The sequence below is a fragment of the Anarrhichthys ocellatus genome, unplaced genomic scaffold (assembly GCF_004355925.1).
Source record: "Anarrhichthys ocellatus isolate YVR2014 unplaced genomic scaffold, GSC_Weel_1.0 scaffold131, whole genome shotgun sequence".
In the NCBI taxonomy this organism is placed as follows: domain Eukaryota; kingdom Metazoa; phylum Chordata; class Actinopteri; order Perciformes; family Anarhichadidae; genus Anarrhichthys; species Anarrhichthys ocellatus.
Genome location: NW_022280161.1, coordinates 390,804 through 407,444, shown reverse-complemented (window position 1 = coordinate 407,444; position 16,641 = coordinate 390,804). Strand labels below are relative to the sequence as shown.

General features: G+C 39.7%; 1 protein-coding gene across 4 annotated transcripts in view; it reads left to right on the top strand.

Annotated features, from left to right (window-relative positions):
* The window catches only part of vps8 (VPS8 subunit of CORVET complex), a 53,968-nt gene that overhangs the window by 9,297 nt on the left and 28,030 nt on the right, over window positions 1–16,641 (top strand). For 2 of the 4 annotated variants that reach the window (XM_031877248.1, XM_031877246.1), the window contains exons 7-20: window positions 2,304–2,309; window positions 2,634–2,758; window positions 3,584–3,670; window positions 3,876–3,943; window positions 5,549–5,702; window positions 6,308–6,367; window positions 7,724–7,831; window positions 8,330–8,410; window positions 8,572–8,742; window positions 11,061–11,135; window positions 12,819–12,854; window positions 13,121–13,211; window positions 14,648–14,694; window positions 14,785–14,874. In XM_031877248.1, the coding sequence (XP_031733108.1) occupies window positions 2,304–2,309; window positions 2,634–2,758; window positions 3,584–3,670; window positions 3,876–3,943; window positions 5,549–5,702; window positions 6,308–6,367; window positions 7,724–7,831; window positions 8,330–8,410; window positions 8,572–8,742; window positions 11,061–11,135; window positions 12,819–12,854; window positions 13,121–13,211; window positions 14,648–14,694; window positions 14,785–14,874 (1,199 nt within the window). The remainder of the gene's footprint in view (window positions 1–2,303; window positions 2,310–2,633; window positions 2,759–3,583; window positions 3,671–3,875; window positions 3,944–5,548; window positions 5,703–6,307; window positions 6,368–7,723; window positions 7,832–8,329; window positions 8,411–8,571; window positions 8,743–11,060; window positions 11,136–12,818; window positions 12,855–13,120; window positions 13,212–14,647; window positions 14,695–14,784; window positions 14,875–16,641) is intronic. The other 2 variants (XM_031877249.1, XM_031877247.1) reach the window with 1 other exon arrangement.

Genomic DNA, 16,641 nt, shown 5'->3' with positions numbered 1-16,641 from the left:
TTGGATAGCAAGAGCCAAGACAACCAAAAACACATAATATAGTTCCTTAGTAGAAGGACTTGTGATTTGATTTCTTTAAAAATACTTTAGCCATGATGATGGAAGGAGTTTGCAGCAGTTCTATCAATAAAATAATTAGTCTTGTTAAAAGAGTCATATCCGTTATATGAGTAGTATTTGCAGTAGCGGTAATCAGTGAATTGAAATGGAGAATGCGTCAGAGCTCCAGCAGCCTGTGTACATGTAGCAGTTTCAGTATGCATGTTTTTTTTCAGGGCACAAGTACTGATGCCCAATATCTGTAATCAGAAATACTAATAGTCTAAACTAAATAATCCAAAGCCATATTTTAATGTCAAAGTAATCTCTTTCATAGTCAGCCAAACCATTCTTAACTTAACTTAAAGCATTTCTATCTCTTTCAATGTAGAGACGATGCAGTCAGTATAACAAAGACATGATTCTGCTGTTATATCAGCTGACCCATCATGGTTAAGTAACTGTCCCTGATCCATGACTGTAGTGTGTGGTCTTTAATCAGGACTCAGTGAACGGCTGAGTGAATGAATATTGATGGTAAAAGTGCATCTAACACCATGCGTTAGTTTTCCAATCATGGTCACCAACAACATCTTTAAACTGCTCCTCACAGCCACAAGCTGCGTTATAACGGAAACTTCTCCATAATAAAGACACGCTTTGATAGAATCTTTAGACCTCGCTCCACTGATAAAAGTCAGTGAGCAGAATGATTAATTCACACACAAATATTCTATACAAGTATTTCTCTGTGCTTGATTTCACTTATTTTCTGAACTCTGACTCATCGGATGACTCTCCAGTTATTGGGTGTATTAATAATGGACAGCAGTGGGAGTACAGGGACTTGGTGGCCAATCAGGTCCAATTTATGTATATTATATATTTATTTGGGCGGCTGTGGCTCAGTGTTGAGCGGGTTGTCCTTTAATTACAAGGTTGGCAGTTCGATCCCAGGCTCCAAATGTGAAGTTGCTCCCCGGGGGCTCCACCACACCCCACTGCTTTCATGTAGGTACCTGTAGGTATGTGATGATTGAATTAAGGTTAAAGTTACTTTTTGAAGGAAAATCCCCCCCCCCCCCCAAAAAAACCCTTTTAATGGGGAAACATGGAAGAAACCTCAGGTAGAGCAAAAGAGGAGGGATCTCTCTCCCAGGACAGACCGATATGCAGTAGATGTTGTGTGCACAAAATAAACAACATAATATTAATAACATAGACAATGTCAAGCAGCTTCCAGGTGTCACCAAACAGATGGAGACTGAGCCACATGACCTCTACCGTGTAACGTAGAAAGAGGACAGACTACACAAGAAGCACATCTCAAGCACATTCATTCATACAGACCAGAACAAACAAACACACAGAGCCAGATTTTTTACCAGCCTGTAGTTGTAAGTACAATCGTATTCGTTGGGGCAGTGGCATCACAGCCAGCGACCAAAACAAAGTGATCAGAAAGGCTAGCTCTGTTCTGGGAGCCGATGGAGGTGGTGGAGAAGAGGATGCTGCACAAACTGTTGTGCATCATGGGAAACACCTCCCATCCTCTTAACTATCTGCTGGTCAAACAGGGGAGCACTTTCAGTACGAGACTGATCCAGCTTCGCTTTGATGAGGACAAGTACAGCTGCCATCTCCCCGTACAACCAGTCCTCTCTGTGTAAGGACGGGGGGGTGGGCCTTATACGTCTTATTCAAATTAGCTGAGCAAGAACTACACTTTAATTTTACAGTACATGTTGCATTTGATTTTGCACTGTGAACTACTGCAAGCAATGTTTCTGTAAGTTATTGAATACTGCTTTGTCATTTTTGACTTGCCCACTCGAAATCATGACACTTTCTAGTAAGCTCACCTTAACCCATCCGACCTGTGGGTCGACCCGTGCGTCACTACTGTCGATGGTTATCAATGGTTCTCTCTCTCTCATCATGAGGAATGTTGTTGAGCTGCAGAACCAGGAGTGTGAAGAAGTCTGGTATGACCAACAAAAAAAACGGCTCCTTACCTGGTTAAGTTGAAAGCATGAAAGTGAGCATGAAAATATGTTTGGCAGTTTTTATATCTTTATAGGATTGTTATAACTTTCATGGGAAATTGTCAAAATATGCAAAGAGCTGTTGGTCTCCACAGATACAAAATGAATGTCTTAATTTCATGCTGTGATGTTTGGGTTTTTGCTGGGGTTTGATCGGGGCTGCGGTCTCAGCAGGGCTGACCCATGTCTCTTTACATTGCTGACATGATGCCTGGGCAGGAAAAGGTATGGACACCCTGTCAGTTGGCCCTGTCATACTTAATGTTCATTCTGTATTACACCTGGCTGGCTCTCAGAGATCACCGCCCATGTCCATTTTGGTTTGGCCGAGCTACTTTAGTGCATGCTTTGTTGTTTGATTTGGTTATTTGCGATTGGCAGTTTTTCTTGCATTTCCAGTTTTTCATTTGGTGCCAATGTGTTGTGTTTTTGTGTTGACATGTAAAAACCTTGAATTTGTCTTTTTTTACATTACTTTTACCATCCACACCTTTTCTAAGTCTGTCCCATGCTTCAACAGTTAAACATGCCCTTCATCTTCCTCTCCAGATACTAATCAGGCTCTTCGGCTCTGTCTGGGTACCAAGGCAACCGGGGCAGAGTTTGGAGCTGTCTCTGCCCTCAGCATCAACCACGATTGCTCCCGACTTCTCTGCGGGTTCGCCAAAGGACAGGTATATACTCAGACACGCATATGTACAATCACATACAATCTTGTTGACTGGGCGTTCATTAGAGTTCAAAAAAGGGTGGACACATGACACTGTTAAAGTTGGAACAAATAGTTCTTCGGGGCAGTTTCTTTTCTCTTTTACAGTTTTTCTCAGTTGCTTTGGCTCATTTCTTGAAACAGTCTTGTAGGCTGTAAGTGCAATTGTCACAATTGTTTCATGGGACATCAGAACTCTATAGCATGTCTGCAAAAAGATAATAACTGACCAAAAACATTTTGTTCATACTTCATAGTTATTGTGTCAGTGAATTGGCCAATGGCAAAGTTGGGGGCAGCAGTATCTCAGTCCATATGAACTTGACTTGGGAACTGGAGGAACCGTCTGCTCAAGTGTGGACTGGTACCTGGATAGATGCCAGTTCTCCTGGGCACTGCCTAGGTGCCCTTGAGCAAGGCACTAAACCCCCATACTGCTTACTCTGTGCTGTATAGTAGCTGCCCACTGCTCATAATACTAGAATGAGTTAAATGCAGAGGCTGTCACTGTTTCACTGTGTGCTTTGCTATGTACAATGTGTGACAATAACAGTTAATTCGTGTTTACAAAATAAATAGTTAAAAATGATCAATGCCAATTAAATTAATTTTTTTTTTCAATTAAATGACCCACCATTTCAGCACTGCATATGGATCAAAGTTACAAACCTAACAGCAGTATTTATTTCAGCCATTGTAATTGCCAGTATAGAGAATTGTCTTAAACCTAACCCTTTTGTTTATCTGTCTTGCTCCGTCTGTCTGTCCGTCTATCTGTCTGAATGATTAGATCACAATGTGGGATCTAGCCAGTGGGAAGCTCCTGAGAACAATCACTGATGCCCACCCTCCAGGGACAGCTATACTGCATGTGAAGGTACACACACACACACACACACACACTTTCATCCATTCAACCACCTCTCTTTAGGGAAGCATGGCTGTATGGTTCAGTGCCTACAGTCTTTCCCCATACACAAACAAAACAATGAACCAAATTTGCTTGTCACACACACTCAGAAATTGGTCTTACATGAGTTGGATCCCTGATACTCTTAATTCCTCGTTTTTTGTGTATTTAGTTCACAGATGACCCAACTCTTGCAGTGTGCAATGACAGTGGAGGATCAGTTTTCGAGCTGGCTTTCAGGTACTACTATATATAACAATTTACATGTATTAATCCTTTTGTGTTGCCAATGTGGGATATTGGGATTGTAACATAACTTAATAACTGAGGACTTTCATAACTTCCTTGGTTGCCTACAACAGCCTGTGAACTGATTTCTGTTACAATTATTTGCTCTAGTCTGACTCAGTGACTGTTACTGAGGTCCAAAGCTTACCCCCATGATAAAGTGTGGATTTCTCTGATCTAAATATGTGCATTTCAAGATGAGTGGAGAGCAGAAATTGGATAACAATATTTTTAAAACCATGTCAATGGGTCAAGCAGTCATACATGAGAATATTAAATGGTTAAATGTTGCACTGAAAGATCCAAACTACAATCTGAAAATATAGGAGATGTTTGACCTATGTGTTCAGGTAAAAGCAAATCTGCACTACTGTTCTCTTTCACCCTCCGTATTCACTGCCTGTCCCTTTCTCTGTGAATCCTCACTTGTCTCTGTTTTGCCAATGTGTATTAGTAACAATTCACAAAACATTATACTCACCTTTCTTGATATCATCTTTTGTTTGAGTTTGCAAAGTTTGACACACACACAAGCCAGTTTTGATTTGAATCATAGAAATGTGTCTCAAACAGCACATAAGCATAATGATAATGATATGGTTTTACAATAATACTATAATTATGCTATTAATTGTTTGTGTTGTTAAATTGAGCCCATAGAGTCAGCTGTATAAACCAAACAACATATATATTCTGTGGTAATTACACTGTTTGAATTGGATCAAACAGTTTGTGTTGAACAGCATAATGCTAATCCTGTTCTGGGCTCAGTGGGCAGTAACTGCTCCTCATCTCCATCACCTTCTCTACTTTTGCTCTCAGTCTCCTCATCTTGTCCCATATCTCTTCCCTTCCCAAAGCTGAGCTTTGTTTTTGAATTTTTTTCTTGTTCAGTGAAGAAAGTAAACGCACGTCAATTGATATCTAAATGCAATAGTCACCGGCCTCAAATGGGATAAATTTGCAATATAAATATGAGGGTGTAAGTGAAACTAACTTGCCGGCATCGTGATGGATGGCCACTGTTTGAAGTAATGCGACCAGATAGGAGCCATTGTCAGATGATTTGTGTATCATGGGATAAATGGCATTGAACTACAAGCAGTTCAGAGCATTAACATAGCATCAAACAACTATTAGCTATGTAAAGATATAGTGTAGTAATGTCTACCTGAGCAGAGAATGAAGTCGCTCTCCATCTGTGTGTTTTGTAATCCAAGTTCCTCCATGCTTTGTTGACATAGCCGGGCCAGACATGCGTGTTTTTAGTGCATGTTAGTGCATGTTGGCGTGCTCCACTGGTTAGCTGCACTGCTCTCATACGGCGGTTACAGCTAATAACGCCGTCCTGACCGACGGCGTCGCCACGGAAGCGTAGCACCCACGTCCCGGTTCCCCCTCTAAACGCTGTTAGCTCTGTCAGCGCACACACGTCCAAAAATGTCACATGTTTCCGAGCAGACTGCAAAAAGAGCTTGGCCCTTGTGGGAGGACCATGTACACAGTCCCGTGCACAGATCATGATTGCAGTCCATGTCCGACTCTCTTTACTCTCAGGAGGGTGATGGGGATGCGGTCCTGTGACTCTCGATGTCTCTTCAGTGGTTCTAAAGGGGAGGTCTGCTGTATTGAACCGCTGCGTGCTCCTCCAGACTTCAGAGACCATCCCATCACACAGTACTCTCTGCTGGCTATGGCCTCTCTCACTAAGGTATGCAAACACAGGCAGTAATTACTACTTTTAAAAATTAAATCTTGCACTCATTAAATTTGGGGGACCACCTCAGTTGAGGAGGTTATTAAATATACAAAATGAAAGAACATTAAACAGTCTTATAATACATTGATCTTTAGTTTCTGCTCTGAAGAAATATTCACTGACAGCAACTTTGGCGATAAATTTAAATTACATTTATAATATAATGTAATAAATTAGATAATAAATGGCATATAACTGAATATCAGAATCCAATGAATGAAATGAGAGAGAGTTTCATTTTTATCATGTTTGTAAGAACAAATAGAATGGACAAAGTTGACATATTGACATGTAAGGTGTGTCGATTGAGTCATGACATCAACTCATATTGAGTAACATGCATGCCGTAAAAGTTGCCGGTAGACGCCTTTAGACTTTGAGTGGCACAGTGAATTCAATCATTTTTTCTCAGTCTATAGCTAGCTAACTGCTAGAATGAAATCATTCAAAACACAAGATCTGGAGACGCATTCTAATGCCAGGTGTGAACTGACATACTGTCACTCAAGTGTGTGTAAAGTTTGTGATGTTTCTGCCTTTTGATTTTCTATCACCAGATTCTGGTCATTGGACTAAAGCCTTCGCTGAAAGTCTGGATGACTTTTCCCTACAGCAAGGTCTGTATATTTGTCTGCATGTTGTTAATGTGTGCACGTTGGCCCAGATTCATTGATACAATGTCATATTTAGATACCTTTACACACCAGGGGCGAGACAAATAAATGACATAGAATTGCAAAATATCTGCCTGTGAATATTTTGCATAAAAATTATTTCGAGATACCTGCAGCAATGTGAATTTGCAACAGTTGTAGCAGTTTTTCAATAAAAGGTTGGGATGGATTTTACAGAAATAGTAAATTGAACTACCAATGAATCACACGAAAAAAATAAACGCTCCCGGTTTGTAAAGGCCTCAATTCTATCTTAACACCCTTTTCCGTCCTGAGGTTATCAGTTATCGTAAATTATTGAATGCACAGTAAGTAAGGGCCGTGGATTAAAAGATTCATCTCACCATTGAATTCCTTAAGATTTGTAAGTTTGTGAATTTGAGGAAAAAATCAAGACCATTTTTTTTTTTAAATAGACATTGGTAGTTGAAAGTGCTTGAATTTATATATTTTGTGCAGGAATGGAAATTGAAGTTGTTTTGATATTTCCTTACTGTCTGATATCACTGGAACACAGCACAATTAAGAAGTGTTCACACATTCAAGCATCTCTCTTATTTCAATTACTTTCTGTGAGCTTCTGTGAAACCTGCTAGTTCTCATTATAAATATCTTCAGTGTTGTAACGGTAATTAACCATGATTTGTGTCTCAAACTATTTTTTTAAAGAATATTTTCCTTATTGGACAGTTTGGCAGATAAGAAGTAGACAGGAAACGAGGAGGAGAGAGGGGTGTACGTCATGCAACAAGGGTTGCTGGCTGTAATTAATAATAATTAGTCCCGCAGTGGGGAAATTTATTCTCTGCACCCATTCCTAGTATACAGGAAGCAGTGGGCTGCTGAGAAGCGCCAGGGGAGCAGTTAGGGGTTCAGTGTCTTGCTCAGGGACACTTCGCCACAGGACACGTGGTAGCCAAGGATCGAACCGCCCACCTTGCGGTTAGTGGACGACCCTCTCTCCCCCATGCGCCACGGTCGCCCACCTTGCGGTTAAGTGCCATTTGATGTAACTTCTCAGCCACCAAGGGCTCTGAGTTTCACCACAACAATGGTCTCTTCTTCTGCAGTTTTCTCCTCCACCATGAAACTTTTAATATACCTTTTTCACTAAAGACATCATGTCACAGTAGGAAAAGCATAGGTGTTAAATGATAAAATTAATGATGGGTAAAAATCTGTGTGTCTCGCACAGTGGAAAATATTCAGCCTTATTTACAATGAGCATTTGGAACATTAATTTATGACACTAATTAAGAAATAATCGCTGATGTGATGTGATGCGTTGTCTCTCACCAGTCTGATCCGGCCAGTGTTCCTCAGCTGGCCTGGCAGTTTGTTCCTGTTCAGAAGATGGTCAACCCGATCCTGGCTTTTTGTAAAGGAGATACAGTCCACTTCCTCCTGGTATCTGCTCAACTTCCTGTTAACTTCAAAGTAGCATAATACACAATATACACAAAAGAAGTTTAGCTTTTTCTTAAAAATGTTTCTGTAAATTAGGGGCTATCTTTTACTTCTACTATTCAACACACCTTTTATATTTAAGATCCTAAAACCATAGACAGTTTGTCTATTAGAATAAGACGACAGTTGCATTATATTAGTGGTACAATACAAATATGCAGCATCTGCATGTTTTCATGGACAAAAGCCTGTTAGCTTGTCAGGGAGAGAGATGAGCTCGGATTAACTAAACATTAACTTATACTAACTGACTTGAAGGCCCAAATAAGAGACTGATAGGTCCGTTTGTAAGATTAGAGTAGAAGATGTAATGTAATATTTCCCAGATGTCTACACCCTAAACTGCTTCAACAGTGTTTTCTAAGAGTAATAGTCAGTTGTTAGTGACAGGTTTTTAGTGTTTTAATGTTCTCCACTGTGCTATGGTTGTTTCTTCAGGTGAAGAAAGAGGAGACGGGGACCATCCATGTCATCAAACAGAAACAACTCCACCTAAGCTGTGACATCATTAGCCTAAGTGTAAGTACCTAACTTCAAGTCCAACAATCGAGTAGAGTTTTCAGATTTTTTTTTTTCACCTTGATGCCTGGGTAAGGCATTAAGGCACATCAATAAAGGCAAATGTGTTTATTTACTGTAAGTAAATGACTTGTTCTCCTCCTGTCTCCATGTCTCTGCAGTGGATCAACAGTCGTACACTGGTCCTAGTAGACAGCCATGAAAAGCTGCAGGTCGTGGACCGGCCCAGTCAGGAAGTTTTGGAGACTCTGGACTTGGAGCAGGTCCAACTGGTCTATAACAGCCGACATTTCAAATCGCTGGCGACTGGAGGGAATGTCTCCCAGGCTTTGGTGAGGGGTTAGCCGGTGGGCAACAGGATCAGAGGTCCAACTTCACATTTATCGGGTCAGGGTCAGAGGTCAATTTACAATGAAGGTTCTAGAACAGTCTTCATTTTATAACGATAGTGTTAATGAATTGGATCTGAAAGGTAAGAAGTAATTGATCATAAATAAAGTTCAAAATAGGTACGTACCGATAGCACTTTTTTCACATCAAGTACTAACATTTGGGTACTTGCCACTACAGAGAAGCGCAGTGGCGGGCCGTGCATTTTATACCTGGGCCTTCACTGCTGTCCTGCAGCTGAAATACCACCTTATAACCACATTATCGCGCCACAGCTATTATTTATTTTTAAGGCTGTAACTATGTACGTCTTCGTATTAAACCGTTCGGTACGAGTCGTTTGAATAATGCTAGAGCATTTAGAAAATGCAAAAGCCTAAATTCAGGGAAATATAATGTTCTCAGCTGGTCTGGCTGTGGGATCCGCCATCATTCCTTAATGACAATTAAGATTAAGCCATGCAAGTCTAAGTACACACCGCCGGTTCAGTGAAACTGCGAATGGCTCATTAAATCAGTTAAGAGATTATCATAGGATTTTACTTTCACAACTTGAATGTACTGCTCTGCAATGTCTTTCCTCGTCTCAGTCTCCTGTCTCATGGTGTGTGGTACATCTGATCTCACTCAGTCAGAATGCCCATATTTGATTGGCTGAGCTGCATCACGTGATGTGATTCACTACCCGACAGCCTCTGCTGTTAAGTTTCAGAGCTGCACATGGACACTGAGCGGCACGTAATGCTGACGTCATTATAGGCCGGCTCGCAGGCTCTGATACGTCAAAGAATACGCCCAACATGTCAAACTAAAGATCTGATTGGTTGAACACTATGACGATCAACAATATCGTCTCCATTTACTTTAATCTGCACTGGCTGCAGGTGAGAGTGTGCAGGCCTCTGCCTCTGTTCTTACCTAGAGACACAGAGGTGAAATCTGATTGGATGAAAGCTCTACTTAAAACAAGCTGCACTGGAAGCAGAGCAACTGAGGAAGACAGGAGCTGTGCAATGAGAAAATAAGATAATGGGAAAAATATTTTTATAAATTATAATACATGTAGTGTATTTAAGAAAAATTATTAAATTATAAAATAGATATAGCTTTGTGATTCTGTTTAGGCCAGCAGAGAAGGCCTTGCAGGCCCTGACGGCCCGCCACTGGAGTAGCGATATAAGTACTTAATAGTACCATTACAGTTCTAACAATAAACAGAACATGTTTTATTTTCATTAGACATTCCTCAGTTTCTGACTGTAACAAATATAATGTACAACATGAAGCTGTTGTTGACATTGTAACATTAGACAAATAAACTCTACACACTGCTACACTCCCAATTGTGACTTTACTGCTGACTTCATACTCATTGTCACACATACCCTCTCTCTCTCGACCAGGCACTTGCTAACGTAGCGCCAGGCTTGCAATACACTGGTGGAAACCATGACAGAGTGACAGGCAGACAACCTCACAGCTAAACTGATTGATGTGGTGGAGAGTTACTGGGGACTTACTGCCCAATGTGGTGCCTGCACATACACTGCAGCTGGCGTCACGTTGCCGTAGTGGTGCTGGTTGCAGTTGTATCGGAGTAGTTTTACGAGTACGAGCACATGAGCACAGTATCGGAATAAAAGCTTGAGCTACGTTGCCGTTCTTATACACTCTTAGAAACAAAGGTGCTAACTAGAACCATATCGAGTTATTTGGCTTGTTCCACCTGGAACCCATTCAGAGGGCTCTAACAGGAACCCAACATAAAGACTTATACCTAGAACCATCTGTGAAAGCTTCCACCCAAAACCCCTTATGAGAGGACCTACAGACAACATTTCTGTGGTGTAATGGTTCCAACCAGTACTTTTTCTTACAAAGAACCCTTGAACCCCCCCCCCCCCTTTCTTCAAAAAAGGGTCCTCTCTGAAGAACCCGAATGATGATTCTGGGCAGAATCCGAGCCTCAAGGTGAAATCCATCCATATCTGTTCTCAAGTTTGATGGTCTAAGAGAAATTGAAATGAGAGTAACCCTAACCCTGAAGGCACAAGGCTCTGTAGAACTTTTTTCACATATGCAGTAGTACCCTCCAAAAACTGAAAACACACTTGTGCAAAATTCTCCTCTCAGTCGACTGTCAAATTAGCAACAAAGTCGGGATCCATCCATTTCTCTCTTTATAGGATACTGACATTTTGATCTTCTAGTCTTCTGGACTGCATTTCTGTGTGTGTCTAACAGTGTGTCTGTTTTTTAGGCTTTAGTTGGAGAAAAGGCCTGCTACCAGTCAGTCTCGAGCTACGCAGGACAGATTGTCTATTTGGGTACCAAGGTACTGTGTTGTATGTGTGTAACAGCTATGGCTTGTTGTAAATAGTAAAAAGACACCATTCTAACGTCTTAGCCAGAGTCTGACAAGATCCTGGCTTAGCTCAAAGTCTCAAAGCAAATCAACAGCAAAACATGCACAAAAATCACGACACAGACCAAATAACAACAAAAAACAACTCTGGTAGTATGATAAAGTATACAAAATACAAGTAATTATGATAACAATAACAAAAATAACAGACTGATGTCTCAGAGAAGGGAGGTGAGATATACAGTACGTGGTTCCTAAACAAATAGGCATGTGTCTGCCTAGTCATCCCTCAAATATTAATCTTTTCTTTGATGAAAGTTGTTCATTAAATCACACATCAAACATCTGGCTAAGTGGAGAAGGACATGAGTTTTGTGTTGTTTGTTAAAAGGTAGCAATAAATGGACAAGGGCTAATCACTGAGCCCAATGCTATAGTGAGAGAATGAAAGATAGATTCCTAGATAGAAAACAGAGCAAAGTCAAATATATGTAGTATTATGGCTGGTTCTTGCCATAAGAACTATGGCAAGACAGTCACAGACTGTCAATATCTGGTTTAATCTAAGTAATTGTAACTTGACTTGACTCTAATATATGCAGTACCATCCCTGACAGAGAAATCCACCGACTAAATCAAAATGATGAAACAGGGCAGTAGTAAATAAGGGCCTATCTGGGCCATACGATGTCATTCACAGTATACATTTGTATCCAGAATTCATCCATGAAATATGTTACTGTTACAAAAACAATCACAAGAACATTTGAGGTCAACAAGCAAGTAATCGATCGAGTTAGGGAGACTATTCCAATCTGATGGTGCTTTGAACTTAAAAGCCCGTCTCCCAATGTCGTTAAAGATTCTTGGCACAATGGAAAAAGGGGTGTTGAGTGTCTAAGTGAGTGTGTTGATCTAAATGGAACTAAAAGCTCTTTTAAGTATAAAGGATAAGTTAAGTAAATGCATTTGAAAACAAAGAACCAGTGAAAAAAAGAGTGAAAGTGGTAACAAGTTAAGTGGATCATACATGAAACAATGATGAATGCGATGACGCCTTAAGACGAATCAAAAAATATCATTAGAAACTACATTTTAAGAATGACGATGTGTTTCAGAGGTGTTCATTAATACAGAGAGAGGAAAGTAAAGGCCCTAAAATAGATCCGTGGGATTCACCCTTCTCATGTAGTTAATCATTATATGATAACAGTCCAACACTGATGACGACTGTGAAGACACAAGTTAAACCACAATACTGCATAAAGTTTATCAAAAGGATATAATGGTTATATCATCAAAGGTTTTAAATCACCTGTGAATTGAACTATGTCTCAGAATGAGAATATATCAGAATTTTACAAAGCCACTCCTAGTAGTAGTAATAGAAAAATGTAGTCATTTGATACTATTTACAATTTATGACAAGTTTTTAGAATTGAAATTAAAACATTTCCACTTAATTAATGTAAATTACAATAATGCTCTCACTTATTACACTAGATGCAAAAAGCATTTATATAGCATTTGATAAAGTCTACTTAGAAATATGTCATGTTTTTGTGTGTGTTAAAATAAAAAGTGTCTCTTGTTTGAGTCTGCAGTTGGGTTTTCATAATCGTCCGTTAAGTGCGATATTCTCTTGTCTTGCAGTCAGCTCACATTATGGCTCTAAGAAATTGGAGAGAGGTATGTATGAGTCTATAACTGTCTTTAAATAATGTCACTTTCAATTACATATTACAAATTACAATTGGGGGTGACAAATATTCATATTTCCTATACACCCCGTCACCTGCAGCGATTTCATGTTGCAAATAACTCACCACTGCAGTAACATTGGCAGAAACTGGCACATAATTATTAACTCTAACATTTGGTTTACATCAGTAGACCAACAACTGCTTGCTTTGCACTTAATCCATGTCTGTCTTTGTCTCTGTCCGTGTGTCCAGCGTATAGACTGCCTGCTGAAGCAGGAGCATTTCGTTGAGGCTCTCTCTCTGGCCTGGTCCTTCCATGAGGGAACTGCTAAAGCTGTGGTTGGTGGGTATAACGCATGTCACACATCCAGCAGCCTGTATATCAGTTTGTTCATCACTGCTGGTTCCTCTTCTATTTACTGATGACTTTGTGGTCCTTTGATCAAGGAATGTGGTAAAAGGATTTGTTCTGAATTATGCACCATGTAACCAAACACTGAAAACAAGATCCTGAACAAGATTCGGACACTGTGTTTCAGCATCCATGTTATTGTTTCAGTTAATATTCTGCTTCAGTGGTGCATATGCTCAAAATATTTTGCAATTGAGCATAAATATTTATTTCTTATAAACAGTAGTTTGACTAAAAAAATCTTTATTCAAGGTCCTATCTTTGCTTTAATCATGATTCAAAATTCAAACATAATATCATATAATAATAGAAAATTGTCTTAGTGCTCACAAACAACACAAAAACATACACTCATAAAATAAATGAACTTACATTTGAACACAATTCCATAAATTAATAAGAGCTGTTGTGCAAAGCTGCATTAAAAAGTATAGTGACGGTCTATTTGCAGTAGGAATGCAAGAGTTTTTGTAAGTTCTGTTTTTGTCTGGAGGTGTTCTGAAGTTGCTGCCTGATGGGAGTAGAAGAAGAAGAAGAAGAAACCATTTTTATTGTCATATACATATACACATACACGAAATTTGCCTTCTGTGTTTGACCCATCCCTGTATATAGGGAGCAGTGGGCTGTCAATGATAGGTGCCCGGGGAGTAGCTAAAAGGAGTGGTGTGAAGTCTGCCTCTCGTTTTACTGTGCGACTATAAAGGTCTGTACAGATCATGAAATGGCCATTTGAGACTGGCTCAATCTCCATAGACCATGTCAAAACTTTACAGCAGAAATAAACAAGTTAAGAACATTTTTTGGTCTCTTCAGCTAATATCACCGTTCATTCCAACTGTACGGGGGAGATTTTTATACAACTCACCCGTTTAAATAATATTAAGCCTTGAAGTTATGCATAGTTAAGAGCTTGGCTGCTCTGAGTGACAGGTGGGTGCCGTATTGTCACTTGCTGCTAAATGTCCTCTCTGCTGTATCACCCGGGCCGCCTCAGCTCCTCGACGTTTGCCCACTTTTCTAGTTAGCCAAAAGTTAGGCTCTGTCATCACTGCCAAGATGGCGACGGCTGGAGCCACGCACTTTGAGCTGCACAACGGGTCCTCAGAAATCTCAGGGTGACGTAACAGAGATTTTGTCGATATTTTATAGGGTCCAGTTATCGGCGGTTTGATTGGTTACTTCATTCTTTTTTTGAGTCTCTTATCTAGAAGTCATACATTCAACACAATGTCAGTACATGTTCCTCATGAATATCAATTAGTGCACTTCAGCATGCAACATGTATGATTTATGAATATAGAGTGATGAAAGTAAAAATCAGTTGTTCTGATATGAGAAGAATGTGTGACGTGCGTTTATTCCAGGCCTGTTCGGAGATCCATTGAAAAGGAAGGGAGTTGTAGGTGACAAGGTAAGAATAGGAAACCGCTGCCTGCTGTATTGAAGCTGTGGTGGACATTGAACTCCAACATTGAACATGTAACACTTCCTGTGTGTGCAGATGGTAGAGATCCTTTTCCAGTTTGCAGAGCATGCTTTGAAGAAGTGTCCAGATCAAGGCAAGATCCAAGTGATGGAGCAGCATTTCCATGTAAGCTAACATGCCTTAAAGAACACACCTTACATTGTCCAGTCTGCCACAGAGTCGGTACAGTCACAGAATACGAACAGCTGAACCAATATACAGTGTCGGCATTAGCTTACATTTAAACATCATGGGTGACGATGCTTTAAACAATCCAGCTTTGTTATTGAATATATCAACATTGTGGGAAATATACTTATTTTTTTTCTATCACTAATTAACACTTTGTATCTCATTTGTGTCATCTTTATACAAACTGAAATCATGTGCTATAGACATTTTGTAGCGACCAGTGGCTGAAATACTTCCTACAATTTTTGTCCACCCCTATAGAAAGTCATTATGTAACTAGAAAATGCATTTCCTGCTGAAAATGCGTTGGAATGCTGAAAGCTGAAATGAATTGCAAAAACATTGCTGAAAATAGATATCCAATTTAAAAACAATTGCAAAAAGCTTAATAATTCAAAAAGTTGAAAGATTACAAATATGAAGTCATATCACCCCTCTCCTGAAAGAGCTGAACATTTTGATATTCGAACGGTTTCTGTAGCTTAAAGAAATTTCAGTGGTAGTGATATTTGTTGTAGTAGTAGTAGAAGTTGTAGTTGTTGTAGAAGTATTATTAGCAGTAGAAGTATTAGTAGCATTTGAATAAGTACTAGTTGTAGCAGTAGTGATATTTGTAGTAGCAGTAGTAGTAGAAGTTGTCGAAGTATTAGTAATTAGAAGAATAAGTAGTATCAGTAGTCGTAGTAATAGCTGTAGTAGTGGTCGTAGTATTTAATATAACAGAAGTAGTAGTAGAATAAGTAGTAGTAATAGTAAAGTCAGTTTTTGAAGTAGTAGTAGTACTAGTAGCAGTCGTACTAATAGCTGTAGTAGTAGCAGGAATAGCAGTAGTAGCAGTTGTGGTATAAGTAATAATAGTAGTGGTAGTGGTAGTAACAGCAGTAGTGGTAGAAATAATAGTGATGGTATCAGTAGAAGTAGTAATAGTAGCAACAGCATAAGTTGCAGTAGAAGTAGTAGTAGTAGTAGTGATACTAGAAATATTAGTAGCAGTAGTTGTCGCAGTATTAGTAAGAGCATTCATTATTTCAACAAAAAAGCCTAATTTTGAGCTTAATGTTTAAATACAGTTAATCCATGAGGCTTTTATTTTGAAAGGGTGGGGGGGAGAGGAGACATAATCTTAATGTTTGACACACATAAACAGAGGTTATTAAATGACAGGCTTCATCACAAGCATTTCAGTTAGAATTCACTCTTTGGGGCTTTTATTTTGAAATGGGGTGTGGGCGGGGGGAGAGGAGACATAATCATAATGTTAGATAAACATAAACAGGTTATTAAATGACAGGCTTCATCACAAGCATTTCAGTTAGAATTGATTTTGTGGGGCCTTTACTTTAAAATGGGGGGGGAGTCCTCTTAAAATCTCTAAGACCTGAATGACTAAGAGAGAGACACAGACAGAGAGAGAGAGAGGATGAGTGAGTGAGTGAGTGAGAGAGAGAGACTCTGATCTCTCTGGCAATCTTTCTCATTTGGAGATTGTCCTATGTTTTATCTTTTACAGCTTACATAACTATTGTCCTGCTCTGCCATGTCTTTCCTCGTCTCTCCCTCTTGTGTCGCGGTGTGTGTAAATGTCACTCGAATCAGGAAACTTATCAGAATACCCATATTTGATTGGCTGAGCTGCATCACGTATACCTCTAAATCATGTGTGTGCGGCTTTTATTTTAAAATGGGGGGGGGGGGGGGGGG